This window comes from Zingiber officinale, chromosome 9B (genome assembly GCF_018446385.1).
Source record: "Zingiber officinale cultivar Zhangliang chromosome 9B, Zo_v1.1, whole genome shotgun sequence".
NCBI classification, from domain to species: Eukaryota; Viridiplantae; Streptophyta; class Magnoliopsida; order Zingiberales; family Zingiberaceae; genus Zingiber; species Zingiber officinale.
In genome coordinates this window covers 31,519,886-31,535,673 of record NC_056003.1, presented here as the reverse complement: position 1 = coordinate 31,535,673, position 15,788 = coordinate 31,519,886, and the positions used below count along the sequence as shown (strand labels likewise).

The following is a 15,788-nucleotide window of genomic DNA, read 5'->3' as shown; positions in this document are numbered from 1 at the left end:
CTACAAAAAGGAAAGATTAATTAAAACTTCTTTTTTTAAATCATGGTTACAAAAAAGAAAAATTTTATCAAAAATTAAAATATCTCTTTTAAACATTATAGATAACTACAAATAAGGAAAGATTTTAACAAAATTAAAATCTCTCTTTAATCTTTTGTACTATAAAAGGAAATATTTAAAAATTTTAAAACTCTCTTTTAAAACCATGAGGATGACTATAAAAGGAAATTAAAATCTTTCTTTTAACCATTGTAGATAACTACAAAAAATGAAAGATTTTAACAAAATTTTATTTTAAAACAAAACATCCTTTTCCTTTTCTAGTGGTCGGCTCTTAGCTTGGGCACCAAGCTTGGCCGACCACCTCTTAGCTTCCAAGCCCTTTCTTGGACGACCCCCTTGCACCAAGCAAGGATGTGGCCGACCCATTACTTGGGTAAGAAGTGGACTTTGTGGATATAAGACTTTATAAATAAAAGGCTACAACAGGAACCGCGAGGAGGAATTGGTTTTGGTCTCCCGATAAGCTTGAGCTTCCCGTGTTCGCCCCGAACACCCAACTCAAGTTCATCAATAATAACTCATACCACTAAAGAGTTATTATTGCACTACCGCACCAATCCCATATTACAATATGAGCTCCTTCTTATCATGAGTGCGTTAATCTCCCTGTATTTAAGATATCGATGCCCACTAATTAAATGAGTTACTGACAACTCACTTAATTAATATCTAGCTTCAAGAGTAGTACCACCCAACTTTATTATCATGTTGGACTAGGCCCACCTGCATGGTTTACATGACAATCCTTATGAGCTCCTCAAGGGGACATCATCAACCTAGATTACTAGGACACAGTTTCCTTCTATAATCAACAACACACCATATAAATAATATTATTTCCCAACTTATCGACCTATTGATCTAACTGAATAAATCTCACCCATTGATAAATTAAAGAAATAAATACTAAGTATATGTGCTTGTTATTATATCGAGATCAAGAGCACATACTTTCATAATAACAGAGGTCTTGTTCTTTTATGTAGTCAGTATAAAAGAACAACCTCAAATGGTCATGCTCAATACACTCATAGTGTATTAGTGTATTTTTATAGTTAAGAAAAACTAATACCAAATTACACTATAACCACTCCAATGGTTTGTCTCATTCCATCTTGGTTGTGAGCTACTATTTATAATTTATAAGGAACTGATAACATGATCTTCTGTGTGACACTTCACACCATGTTATCTACAATATAAATTAAATGGACAACTGCATTTAACATAAATGTAGACATTTGACCAATGTGATTCTTATTTCAAACTAAATGTTTATACAAAAAAGCTAGGCTTTTAGTATACATCCTAACAATCTCCCACTTATACTAAAAGACTATGCTGCCATGTATGCTGCCATACATCTGATTCTCATCCCCTCAACATACCCATCAAAAGCTCTTGCCGGAAAGGCCTTAATGAAAGGATCTGCCAGGTTATCATCTGATGCAATCTTGGCGACAACAACTTCTCTTTATTTTATGGTGTCTCGTATCGGGTGATACTTGCTCTCAATGTGTTTACTTGCCTTATGGGCTCATGGTTCCTTCGAGTTTGCTACTGTACCATTATTATTACGATAAATTATGATAATTTTGGGCAAATAAGAAATCACATCTAAGTCCATCAAGAAGTTTTTGAGTCATACAGCTTCTTTGGCTGCCTTAGAGGCTGCCACATACTCAGCTTCTATGGTGGAGTCCGAAACGCATTTCTGCTTAACACTCCTCCATATTATAACTTCACCTCCCAAAGTAAACACATACCCTGAGGTAGACTTACTATTGTCCCTATCTGATTGGAAGTCAGAATCTGTGTAACCCATAGAGAGCAAATCATCTGTCTGGTAAACCAGCATATAATCTTTAGTCATTCTCAGGTATTTCAATATATGCTTTACGACAGTCCAATGTCCTTGTCCTGGGTTACTTTAATATTTGCTAACCATGCCCACGACAAAATAGATATCCAGTCTCGTATATAGCATCGCATAAATTAGGCTCCCTACAGCCGAAGCATAAGGAACTGCCTTCATGTCCTCTATCTCCTTTGATGTCTTAGGACACATATCTTTAGATAAAGGTACTCCATGCCGAAAAGGTAGAAAACTTTTCTTGGAGTTTTGCATGCTAAAACGAGCTAGGATAGTATTGATGTATGAAGCTTGGGATAAGGACAATATCCTTTTCTTGCGATCCCTTATTACTTTGATCCCAAGAATATGCCCACATTCTCCCAAGTCCTTCATATCAAAACACTTGGACAACCATACCTTTACTTCTAACAACATTTTGACATTGTTGTCAATGAGTAAAATATCATCTACGTATAGTACAAGAAATATCACCACGTTTTCGTCACACTTCTTGTATACACAAGACTCATCCAGACACTGAATAAATCCATAAGAATGAATTACTTCATTAAACCAGATGTTCCAAGATCTTGAAGCTTGCTTCAGTCCATAAATAAACTGATTGAGCTTACATACAAGATGCTCTTTGCCCTTTGCAATAAACCCCTTTGGTTGCTTCTTATGGATGTTTTCTTCAAGACTTCTATTAAGGAAAGCTGTCTTGACATCCATTTGCCAAACCTCATAATCCATATGAGCAGCAATAGATAAAAGTATCCAGATAGACTTAAGCATAGCTACTGGCGAAAATGTTTCCTCATAATCGATTCTTTCTTTCTGAGTATACCCCTTTGCAACAAGCCTTGCTTTGAAGGTTTCCACCTTTCTGTCTGTCCCTTTTTTCCTTTTGTAGATCCATTTACATCCAATAGCTTTTATACCATTTGGTGGTTCTACTAGCTCCCAGATTTTGTTAGAATACATAGATTTTATTTTTGAATTCATTGCTCTTTGCCAAGATACTGCATCTTTATCTTGGAGTGCTTCGTCATATGTTCGAGGATTAGGTTCATGTTTACCTGGGATCAAGTCCGAAGACTCTCCCAAAAACATGAATCTTTCAGGTTGCCTAACAATAGAGCCGTCAATTTGGGTTGGGCCCGTCGGGTTGGCCCGCCCCGCCAAACAATTTAAGCGGGTTGGGTTGAAATTTTATCAACCCAAGTCCGTCGTGGGCCGACTCGCCTAGGCCCGCGACCCGCGCGGGTCGGCCCACGGGTTGAAAAACACATGTAAGCTTAGTTTTAGGCCAATTTATTATCTTTCTTTGTTATAATTTTGAAATAAAAATAGTACTTTTCATCCCACATAAGTACTCGTTTGTGTTCATTTATATTTAAAATATATGTTTATGTATACATTTAATTGTAGAAAACTTTTTCGAAATAAAATGTTGAATATATGAAATATTTTTTAATTTTTTTAAAAATTTTTGATGGGTCCGCGGGTTGGCCCGCCAAACCCGCAACCCGCCTTAGAATGGATTGAGTTGGAAATTTCCCAATCCGCCAAGTTGGCGGGTTGGCCCGCCCCGCTCCGCCAAATGGTTAGCCCGCAACGGGCCGACCCGCCCCGTCACATGTTGGCCCGTCTGACAGCTCTACCTAACAACCCTCTCACTACGACGAGCCGCTGTTTGTAGTTGTGCATCATTTGTGATACGTGTTGCAGTTTCTTGTGATATTTCATCTTGCATTGTTAGTACTATAGTAGACGTGTTATCTTTCATTTTTTCTAGAACAATTTCACTCAACGTAAATGTCATCTTTCTAGTGTCCGTCTACTCACATTCGGACAAGATCACAGTCACTAAAAATTAATTTGAAGATCGGAGCAAAAACCAGCTACGTCATCCGTTGATGGGAGGGATGATAACTACAATTCACAATTTATTAGGAATAATTTCAATTCGCTCCGAAATATAAATATTTTCTCTAAATTTAAAGTTAACTTGTGGTTTATTTTATAAAATAATGGCATTGTTAATTCATAGTTTCCATATTTGCTTTCGGTTTAATTTCCATATTTGATATTAATGAATGTTCGGAAAAATATTTAATTTAATAAAAACTTATTTATATTCATTTAATTATAAAAATCTATATATAATAGAAACTTGAAAAATAATGAATTTTAATATTTGTGAACAATTTATGAAAATATTTATTTATTTATATTAAATGTAATTATCAAAAATAGTATATTTTATAAAAAAAATATGTTCTTTTCAAATCTAATATTCATAATATATTAAAAGTAAAGAAATAATATAAATTTCTGAATAGATAAAATTTTAATGTAAATTATAAGAATAACAAGTTATAGTTGAGTTCAATTCGAATGAATATCGAATAATATTCATGAACAAATTTGAGCTCTGTTTGTGCTAAATAAGATTTTTGATTAAAAAAATTCAATAAATAAATATACAAGCTTGAACACAGCTAATCTAATCTAAGCTTGGCTCGGCTTGTTTACCTAGGACAATGATTCTTACTTCAGTCTACTAATTAATAATAATGTTTTTCGGGTTTAGGGTTAATTCTAACGTTTTATATGCTAATTGCACAGATTAGCACATCACAGTTTGAAGCCCATGCTGGTAGAGCAGCACAGCACAAACCCCCTAATTGCACTTGCACCAGAAACAGGAGAATAATGCAATAGATTAAAAGCTCTTTGTTCTGTTTCTTTTTCCTGTCACAATGAGATTGAAGAAAAAAAATTAAGAAGAATAATTAAGAAGAAGAAATTCAAAAAATATATGCCTCCATGATTGTAGAACTTCTCGGTCACAAGTATGATGTTTGGCAATAATATGTGCTCGTATTGCTGTCCGAATGGCTCTTTGAGTTCATCTTCCAAATGCTGGATTGGGTTTGAGCTGCCAAAAATTGAGGTCTTTGGTTCTAGTCTCTGTGCGCGACTGACTTATTTTCTTTCTAGTTGATAGTCGATGCATCTCATCTTCTTTAGTCAAGAATTTTCTCACCAGTGGAAAAAAAGTTCCAAACCAAAGTGCCAATGATGTACAAGACGACGGCTACCTTGAAAACATCATCCCAAGAGCCTGAGAATTTTGTATCCAGAGAAAGTATGTCATAGAGTTGCAAGATTTGAAGCAGTTTAAAGGATGCTAGAACTGGAGGATGAAGGATTACCTCGTTGTAGAATCAAGCCGGTCACGGCAGTGCCAAAGACTCCAGCGAGAACTCCAGCTGTGTTTGATAGTCCCAGCAACACTCCCTAATTAGATGGAGAGAAACAAAAAGGTATGTGAATTATACTTCAGTGCAAATAAAAAACTTTCATATAATTGATATGATACACAAGTCAAGCACAATGTTGGCAATTTTCTAGAACATAATTCCACAATAATATGGAACATCCAAAGCGATCAAAAACTCTTTTGTAGCTCCTTGGAAAATGGTTGAGTATGATAGAGCAGAAAAGAAACATACCGCATATCGTGGGCCAATATCTTGATGATTGGAATATAGACCAGACTGGGAGAAGGCATCACTACCCTGAACGTTATAGAACAGCTTAATAAGAGTAGGAGGTACTTCAGTGTAGACAGTATAGAGCAATCTTGCATGTCGTAAAATGTGACGTATAGTTTTAACATGTAGTGAAGGGCAAGCAAATGTGCTAGGACAGTAAGTAACCAGTTTTGAGTAAAATGTGCTTGCAAATTGCAACTGCATTATTTGATTCTCATTGGTAGTCTAATGTGTTGTTTGGGCTGTTCTTTCAAATATATAGACACAGACATCTCATTGGTAGAATAATCCTATTTATATAAATGCATCGAGTTAATTGGTTCGTGGGTTAAACCTGACTGCAAGCCATACATAGCACAGCTAAGGCTGGGCTGTTCGCATTCTTTAGCTGTGTGAGAAAGAAAGCAGGCCCAAGGAAGCCAATTGACTGCATTATCTGCAATACGAGAAACAAAAGTGGGATTAACCATCAAGTATATAGGACTAGATGTTTCTGAAGTCTCTGAGATAAAATGTGAAGATGTCTACAAATTGAATTTTCACAAACAGAAAACAGAATCTAATATGGGACACAGGAAATTCATGGCAAGGAGGGAGAAACTTCAAGAGTCTTGAACATGGAATATGATTATTGGCAAAAAGATCTGTTGTGAGCTAGTGAAGAGTCAGTACTCACTTTACGAACGTTGGTTATAGAAAGTCCTTTTGCCACCAGAGTATCTGCGATCCAGCCTCCTATATTTGCAAAGACCGCCATAGTTAACCATGGCAAGACACAGAAGAGACCGGATTCTGTGAGATTAAACTTCAACACCTGAGGAAAATCAATCAAATAAGCTTGATGAAAATTTGAATGATTCCAAAGTAGTTAATTGGTTGATATGAGAAAGTAGTGGCATACTGTGTTTTGGAGTTTAGTACATCATAGTCAGAGGAGCATCTAAATAAGCTAAATATGACTTTGGTTTGAAGCTAACAATAAACTAAACACTAGATATTGCATTCACCATAAAAGAATTGTATTGGGATAAAAGTATTTTTCACGGAAATCACACAAGAAGCTTTTGTAAACCTTGAGTTTCCGTAAGTCTTCTATGTGTTTCAACTATTTAGAACCATCCAAAAGTTATGTATTTCCATGTAACCAGGAATTATAAGGTGAAGTGATTGAGCACTTGAGTATATACATTGACAGTGATAAAATCGGTCTGACAATAACACAAATCTTCCTAAGTAACACAAACAACATGGTTAAGACCAAAGAAACGTCAAGTACCTGATTATAATAAGTAGGCATCCATGTCAAGAGGATAAAGGTGCCCCAGTTATGACAAAAATGGGATATTATTAGGGCCCACACTGGAGCCTTTGATAAGATTAATTTCCATGGAATGGAAGAGACGGGCTCCTTTGAGACACTTCCTCCAAGGATAAGCTTACTTTCATCTTCACTAAGCTGTGGGTCTTCCTTGGGAGAACTATGTGCCTGAGGTAGACAGAAGAGAAAAATGTCAGCAAGTTAACGTGATAACCAAATTTCACCAAGAAACAAATGGGAAAAACTCATATAGCTATTTCTAGGCCATAGAAAAGATGCATCACATCATTTTTGTTGTTACACCCTCATCAAACTCAACACCCACCAATATAACTTCCACTATGTGTGTGTGTAAGAACTTATCTATTTATTTATTTTCTACCGCTCTGCTCTTTTTGGCATCTGTATAGCTATAAGGTGTGAACCTAGTGCAGAAGACACTAAAGCACAACCAAACAAGTACACAGCCATATTAAAATCAACAGCTTCTCTAAAGGCAACACAAAAGAAATGAAAAGACAATGAATCATAAGAATGTTAAGTGCAAGAAGTAAAGCATACATTAGCATTCCACAAAGCAAACCAAATACTTCCAAGTGATCCAAATGCATAGAAAACAGAAGGCCATCCAAACTTATGAATTAAAACTGGTGAAAGAGCCAAGCCAGTGACAGAACCAAGGTACATTCCACTGTAGACCAGTGCAAGAGATCTGCTTCTCTCGGATACAGGAATCCATTTGGAAAGTATGTTATTCATTGCAGGCATAGCAACTCCCTGTGAAAATGATTAAAAAAGTATTAAACTGATCATAATTGAAAAAAAAATGATTGCAATGATTGAATTTTTTTTAAAGAAGGGGTAAATTAAAAATAAACCAGAAGAATTGATCTCAATATAATCAACAATACTAACTAACAAAGTCTTAAATTAACACCTTCAGTTCCAGATTAAATTTGCACTTGAAATTGAGTTGTGTTATTATTTCATTCTTCAATACAGAAAACAAAGGTCTTTATCTTATATTCTTAAACTAGTAGTTAAGCTCCTATTTATCTTGCTAAGTTATTGTATTGGAGAAATAGAGATATGCTAAGTAGGGCTGCAACTTTTTAAGCAGTGAAGCATAATGAAATATCAAGTCACCAAAAGAGAAATCAGCATAATTGGCAAGATGCATACTGGCTCCACGTAATACAATAAGCTGGGTTGTTGCAGACTTGCTGTCATACCTTGTACTTCAGATAATGCTATAATCAGATAGATGGCAAATTTTCTCTTTTCAATACTTTTATTCAATGTTTTAAAAGTAGTCTAGAAGGCCACATGAAGGTTATAATAGGCTGAAACAAGGTATTTCGACTAGTATTTTGGCCTCTGCATGATGTCATTCAATTTGGTCCAAGTTAATGAAATTTAAAATTGATGTATGCTAAAGCATTAATTGATTTAGTGACATCACAAGCAATCAACCTTGTTACTTCGGATGATGTTATAATGAGTTACATAACATATTTTCGGTATTCAATAGTTTTAAATTTAATTATCCAGTTCTTCGTTCTTTTATCTAATATATCGCCATGATATTAATCTTTCAATGCAGATTCACATATATGGATAAAACTTACTGACTTTGGTTCCCGGAAGGGAATGGGAATGGGTATGATAGAAGTGAGGAATGTGAATGGAAAGGTTTCCATACCCCCCAAAATGCTATGTAATGGCCCATTCCCATGTTTGGGGGAATGAATCCATGGGATCCACCACTAATTACCCAAACCAAGCACCAATATTCCATTCCTTTCCCATTCCCCATTCCCATACCATCCAACCAAGCACCCGCTAAATCTGTTATGACCATCTTAAAATAAGACATCTTATCCAAAAAGATTGCATGTGGTGCCTTTGAGTGTATGCTACAAGTTTAATTGATGGCAGGAGTCCTTGAAAAGCTTGACCTGTAGCGAGCGAGCAAGCGAGCGAGAGAGAGAGAGAGAGACTAATAGCTGGAGAAGTATTGCAATGTGGTTATCCTGTTCTAAGCATAAAAAAATCATTAATCTTTGCAAAAGGAAAAGAACGAATCATATAAACTAACCTCACCAATTCCCATGAAAGCACGCATAACTAACAAAAATGGAAGTCCAATCTTAGCAGCAATTGGAGTTAGAATTGTTGCCATAGACCACCAAACAACACCAAAGCCTAAAACCAGTTTACCACCAATTTTATCTGCCCAGATGCCACCAACAATCTGAACATATGGAAAAGCTTATTAGAGTATTAATTGTAGTCCTGAGACATTGGATTAGAATTAGGCATCAAGGTACTGTTGAAGATTCTATATTCTTAATTGTATTGAAAAGCAAATAAGTAAAATATATGGGAAAAAAAATACACTATGAAGGATCAATCGTCAATTAGAGAAAGTATAAAAATATCCCCTAAACCAACACTCACCTGGGTAAGTAGGTAACCCCAGAAAAATGATGACTGAATTAGGCCCATAGTTGCTGAATTCCAATTAAACTCTGCTGCCATTGGAAGGATAGCGATGCTCATGTTGACCTGATTCAAATTGAGATTAGTAAAATACAAGTTCTCTTGATTTGTACCCAAGTTCCTAAAAATGAGTCATAGAGTAGAATATGATCATAAAGGAAGAAGGAATTTGTTGGCAGGTGTGAAAAAGAGTTAACTTACTCGGTCCATATTGCAAAGTAGAAACGAAAAGAAGCACAATAGCACAATCACCCAACGTTTAGGGAACTGTTTCCACCAAGGAGATACTTCTGTAACATTTGGACCAATTAAAACTGCTTCGCTGGATGCTTCTGAAGAAGTTAGTGAATCAAGCTGTGACTCTGGCACCTCATACTGCTCAGATTTGAAGTTTGCGCGTGTTCTAGTAGGCAAATGTGATACTAATTGATCATGAAGATCATTAGATATTCCAATATTCTCAAGTTTTCTCCTCCGCATTAGTTGGAGACCATGTGAAGAAACAAAACAATTTGTTCTTGCTGGAAATCTCTGCCTGAAACTGATATTAGTCAGACATGCATTTGAGCAATTACCTAAATAGCATGGCGGTGGATGTGCCACCTCCCCAAGGAAGGCATTTCCAGCAATCATGGTATTCTTGGAAAGTGAACAAGAAGTAACAGGAAATAAGATAGATCTCGACAAATAACAACTTTCTCTTTGCAGGAACAAAATGAAGCCACCAGCCCATGCAGATTGATCTCCACATAACTTGGAATATATCTTCTTATAATGAGCTCTACCACACTTAACTTGATATGGAGTTCCTGCATCATAACATGCAATACTCTAATCATTCATTGTGAATAGAACTTATCTCAACTTCCTCACCTTCCAAGGAAAAAAAGTATCCCACTCCCCTGGTGATAACAAATCATCATTTTGCTCTTATGCTTATTTATGTTGGTATTTTTAATCATGTAATACTTATAGTTTTTAGCATGTAAAACACATAAGTTTTTCAATATGAACAGCATGATAATGAAATTTGTGCACTAAGATAATTAACCTTTCAAAGAAATTAGAATGATGAAAAGAGTAAATTTTTTGGTGTTAACAACCCAAGAGAAAACTAAGATGCTATCCTAAGCATGGAAAACACACCGGAGCTAGGACAACTTCATATGACCTTTTGCCAAAGCTTGTCTAGCTAGCAGGCAATGGACTATCGATTGATTTTCTGTCTTCTTCAGTCGCTCTGTTGAAGTCACACTAGCTGGAGATTCGGTATGTAACTATTCTTTTTGAAATTGTTTTCGTTTGGAAGTTTGTCCAAGTAGCTACTAAAAGACTTTAAATTGAAGTAGCACTTTACTAGGCCAAGCTGATCCGTCTAACCAACTGTTGTATATATGCTTGCTTGAACCACCAATGTAACCTCACAAAACTAGATTCTTTATCTATTACATTCCTATTTTATCAATCCTCTTCCGAAATCAACTATAAAGTAGCAATTTTTGCAAGTTTCAACACCAAAGATAGAGCTTCAATGCGGCATTAGGAAGTTCAGGGCCAAATACCGCACCGCACGATTCTCTCAAAGAGAGAAGATCGAGCAAAACTAGGAAGCATCAATTTCCAAATCCAAAGGGGAAAAAAAAAAAACTGAAATGCGTACCCGGCACAGCAGATGAGCCGAATCCTCTCCCGGAGACCAGCGTGCCCATCGCCATTCCCCCACCCGATTCCGCGAGCTATCCAGGAACGGGAGAAACCCCCGATCCAATCGCAACGCAAGTGGCTCTATGTGATGGGAACCGAAGCTGAGATCGACCGCATCAAGAGGAGAAGGGCGAGGAGAAGATTCAGATAAGCGGAGCAGCGAGCGATTGGTGGCCTTCCAGAAGCGGGAGAAAGGAGAAGCAGGAGCTTTCCCGACGTTTCCGGCTCCGCCAGCGCCACGACGCGGCACAGATTCGCGGATAAGGCGCGACGGTGGGCGCTGAGATTGAACCTGGTCCGTCGGATCGGAATCCGATAGAGGGTGGAATCTTTGGCGTGACAATAAAACGGCCTCCACTTTCCAAAGATGCGGTGACAGCATCTGCGCTGCCAGCCACTCGTTTAGTGGATCAACGGTGGATCACCACCGTCCGATTTTGATGAACCGAACCGGTTCAACTCCGAGGGGTTCACTCAAGAGGAATGCTTTCGAAGATGTGTCCAAGTCATTGTAACTTACAACAAGACTCAAAGTTTCATCTCCAACCATCTTTGTCGTTTAGATTCTTAAAGAGAACAATTTTATGCTAAACTATCGCATCGAATCGACAAGTCGATAGTACATTATCGTAATTGTTCGTCGCACGATTACCCTATTTACCCTATTTATGATGTACATTATCATAATTGTTTATCGAGAAACATCTAGCTTGAGATCACTTGCCATCTTTAGATTAGACTGAAAGATTCAAGCTTTGTGCTACAATTTCATTTAGTTCATCAACTATGATCACAGCCATGGTTCCCTTAGAACTTGTTTGCTTCTTCCTCTAATACCGCAACTTCCTTCGCGGCATTTGCCTTCCTCTCCTGCATCTGTTGGAGCTCCTCGGTCGTGAAGGGTGGAGGCAATGAGCATGGCTCTGCTTCATGAGTCGTCTTCTCCATCGACTCCAACAGGAACTTCTTCACGTTAGTCGGGGCACGGCAGGCAATTGACTCCAAGCATAACTCTGTGGCATTTTCCGGGACGCTTGGTTTGAATCGCAGAAGCTTAGCGTATTCTGTCAACAAATGTAGCATGTAGTCGTAGACGAAGTCCATCTTCACTTCTTCTTGGAAGAAGTCACTGCTTGCCTTTCCCATAGCTTGTGCCTGTTAGATTACCGAACTCAGAATCAATTCGAGTTGAGCTATGTTTAGATCAGCATCGGTAGAGTCGAGCTATGTTTGTCTCAACTATTTGAGATTAGCTATATGAATCTAAATTCTTGGCGAATGTGTGTTAAGACGAGTGCATACCTCTGCGTGGTGCCCATTGCCAAAGTCGACAGCCACCTTGATCGCCCTGCACTTGTTGTTCCCTCGAATAGGCCAGTAATGGTGCCCCGGAACGAGGCCTCTTTGGAAAAACTCAATCCAAGGAGTGTCCAAGAACAATGTGGGTGAGTTGCATGCCATAATGTACTTCTGGCTCACTGACCATGCAAGGCCATCTACATAAATCCGATACCTGCTCATCGAAGAGTTTCTCACTGATATTAGATGAGAAGATTCAAAGTTTTTCTTGATCGAAAACAGAAACAATCAACTTGACCTGTTATCGCATTGCCTAGCAAGGTCTGAGTGTCGGAAGCCTTGCTTTTCCTCTTGTTTCCAATCCTATGTAGAAGATGAAATACTAATGAGAGGCAAGTAATATCGAAACACATTCGTCTAGTAGAATGTGTCTAACTTAAGCTTAGTCCTACAAAAGATCCCTTAAGCTACCAAAAGAACTACTAGTTCAAAAAAGGATCAAGCCTTTTGATTCGCACCGAGTTAAAAGAACTAGCTGACTATGAGCCAATTCAAGGCATACCTGTGCGTAGATCCTAGCATTCCAGTCGTGTTCATTGGTAACATTACACTTGAGAAGATCAAACCTATTGCCACCCATATGGGGATTGCCCCTCCAAAATGCATAAGGCTCCCTATCGATCCACTTCATCTCTTCGTTTGCTTCTTTCATTTCCTTCAGCAGCGATGCCCAAGGCTTGATGTTGATCTCGGGCCTTGAATAACGAAAACAACAAAAAGCATCAATTGTAGTGTTCAATGGCACACATTCAACTTCAATACACTAAAGGAAACCAACAAACTAAAACTAGAGTGTAGCAAACATTACCAGCCCCAGAAGGACCAATCCGGGAAAAGGATATCCCAAGTCTTATCGTTGTTGCAGTAATGGAACACTGGTGGTGGAGTCGATGAATTGTACTCGAAAGACTTAACTGCCGGTTGGTCCATGCAATTGAACATGAGATCAAGATCAGGAACACGTCCAGGATACCGGTTTACAAGCTGAAGAATGCCCCACAGGCTGAAAACATTCCTTGTCATGAATTTGCCATAGTATTCCTGAACATAAACGCGACCATCAAGCACCACCAATCGAAAGGTAGCATACTCATGTGCATTCTCGATCATCTCCCTTGTGATCCCTGTGGACTTCCAATGGCGCAAATCGTCATGGATCCACCTGAAGTATTCAGGACAGGAAGGCGAATTGTAGGAAGTGGTGAGATGTGGAGTAGGCATTGGAGTTGATCGTCTTTCACAAACCGTTGCGGTTGGACTTTCGCAGGACAAGGTGATAGGTATAGGTTGTGTTTTGGAGTGTTGTAGATTAGAAGTCTGACGATCGGGTCGTTTGGCATTCGGGGGATTTATAGTCTGTTGATAGACTTGTTCACTTGACCTGAAGAACTGCACACAATCAAAAATGAGAAAAGTTGTCTGAATTTATATGTTCAGAAATGTATTGTACAACATCCAAGAAGAAAAGGAAAACATTGTGCCAATTAGCATGAAACAATACTAGATAGTTGTCTTTTGAAAACTATAATGCCACAATTTAATTTGATTGTAGGAGGCACGTAGTTTGAATTGCTCTGTCAACCAATTGTCACATAGAATTGGCCAAGAGAGATGGAACAAGCTAGAGGACTTGAAACAGCCCCATACAACTCGGAAACAGTTGAAGATGGCTCATATCTAGTCGACATGAGACACGTCCATGCTGAAAAGCAGGCCGTGTTGGATGTTGTGGGTTGGACGAGCGCGTTGGAACAGCCAGTCACACGGTCGTGCCACCAAACACAATCAGGCCAGGCTAGGCCGTGCTTGGGTTTGGGGGAACCGGCACGCCCCAGAGCACGGGTTGTGCCGTTGAACACGGCCTAGCCGTGTTCGGGTCTAAGGGAACGTGCACACGCCCGTGGCACGGGCGTGCCCGAGCGCCAAGAGTTGCGGGATTTATAGAATTACTTGGTATTTATTTTTTTTGTCTAAAATACTATGTATTGCTTGGGTTGCATATATAGGAACATTGTAACCTTAAAACATACAGAAAATTCTAATCGAAACCATCTTGGTCGTTTTGTGGAGGAGGCACATTGCCCAACCACGTTAAATCGTCTTCTCTCCTCTCTCATTTTCTTCGGTTTCTCTTTTGCAATTCTTCACTATTGTTGCGGCGCAATATCAACAAAAACATCTCCAATGTACAAAGGGGCTTCTTCGGTTTCTCTTTGTTCTTCTTCTTTTTCTTCTTCTTCTTCTTCTTCTTCTTCTTCTTCTTCTTCTTCTACTACTACTACTACTACTACTACTACTATGGTACCGAAACCGCATCGCTCCGGCTCGAACAAAATTATAAAGATCTAACAGTTAATCTCACATAATTGGGAATGTACAGGAACTCAAGCATCAATAGCACTCATAATCGAAGACAAAAGGGGCACTTACAGTGTTGTTGGAGAGGAAGAAGGCCAGAACCGAGAGGGCAACAAAGAGGCCAATGACTGCTCTGATAGGGAAACCCTTTCCATTACCCTTTCCCTTTCCCTCCAACTGTGCCCTCATCGCCATGGTCCTTGCTGCCTCTGCTGAAGAGAACAAAGACAAGCAACTGGTCTCTGATCCTGATGGAGCCCTCCTCCTTTCTTCGAGTTATTTCTTGAGATTCTCCGTGAGCTGCTCCTCCTCCTTCCCCATGGCTCTGCGTCCAAGCTAGTTGAGAAAAGTATCAGTCGAGCTGTGGCGGAGATGGAGAGTGTTGGAAAGTAGTCAAGGGAGAAGCCTGCCATTGGCTGTGTTTACTCGGCGTAGGTAGGAACAGCCTACTTTTTCGTGAAAAGTTAGGACGGTGGGCCTGCATGCGTGTCGGAATCGACAGATTTTTATTATTATTTGGAACGATTTTTTCAATCGATCGGCGAATTTTGTATGGGTGCAGGTAACAATTCGGTGGCTGCTGTCGGACCGGCTCGTGGCAGGACAGGTCGGTCAGTCATAAACCAATCCACCGATCAATCCGAGCCGTCTGGACTGTACGGATTGGTCCGTTGAAGGCCGCATTAAATAGAGATCTATCTAAATTGATGACTACAGGGGGTGCTGTGATGGATCGAGTGCGTTAGGAGTTCTTATTGGCAAAAACACAAACAAAAAAAATATTACAATTCGCTAGAGGAAGGGCTTGAACCTTCGGCCTTGTGGTTAACAGCCACACGCTCTAACCAACTGAGCTACTCCAGCTCTTGTTAGGGGTTTAAGAAAAATATTTAAAACTAATATTAAAAATAAAAGGACACTTTTTCTTAATTATTATTATCAAAACATGAGTACATTTTTATCTTTTTTAAAAATTAATCCTTATTTCAATATGATTATAGAAACTATGCCAGTAAAATAAAACTTAATCTGCAAGGTCAATATATTGGTTAAATCATAGGATTCG

The 15,788-nt window shown here is 38.6% G+C and overlaps 2 protein-coding genes and 1 non-coding gene across 3 annotated transcripts; all 3 read right to left on the bottom strand.

Moving 5' to 3' along the window:
• Positions 1-4,624: 4,624 nt before the first annotated feature.
• LOC122024632 (ascorbate transporter, chloroplastic-like) lies at positions 4,625-11,261 on the bottom strand. The gene is made up of 11 exons (XM_042583287.1): positions 10,962-11,261; positions 9,503-10,110; positions 9,260-9,367; positions 8,898-9,053; positions 7,361-7,576; positions 6,758-6,967; positions 6,158-6,295; positions 5,816-5,917; positions 5,440-5,505; positions 5,140-5,224; positions 4,625-5,048 (listed from the first exon to the last, which is right to left on the bottom strand). Exons 1-11 carry the CDS (start codon positions 11,014-11,016, stop codon positions 4,951-4,953), a joined length of 1,842 nt encoding a protein of 613 aa, XP_042439221.1. The 5' UTR covers positions 11,017-11,261; the 3' UTR covers positions 4,625-4,950.
• A 454-nt stretch (positions 11,262-11,715) lies between these two features.
• Positions 11,716-15,131, bottom strand: LOC122024382 (O-glucosyltransferase rumi homolog). Its single transcript, XM_042583000.1, has 6 exons — positions 14,795-15,131; positions 13,173-13,753; positions 12,867-13,059; positions 12,603-12,667; positions 12,308-12,518; positions 11,716-12,160 (listed from the first exon to the last, which is right to left on the bottom strand). Exons 1-6 carry the CDS (start codon positions 14,915-14,917, stop codon positions 11,813-11,815), a joined length of 1,521 nt encoding a protein of 506 aa, XP_042438934.1. The 5' UTR covers positions 14,918-15,131; the 3' UTR covers positions 11,716-11,812.
• Positions 15,132-15,512: 381 nt separating this feature from the next.
• On the bottom strand, positions 15,513-15,586 carry TRNAN-GUU. Its single transcript has one exon. It is a non-coding gene; the product is annotated as a tRNA-Asn (tRNA).
• Positions 15,587-15,788: the final 202 nt, after the last annotated feature.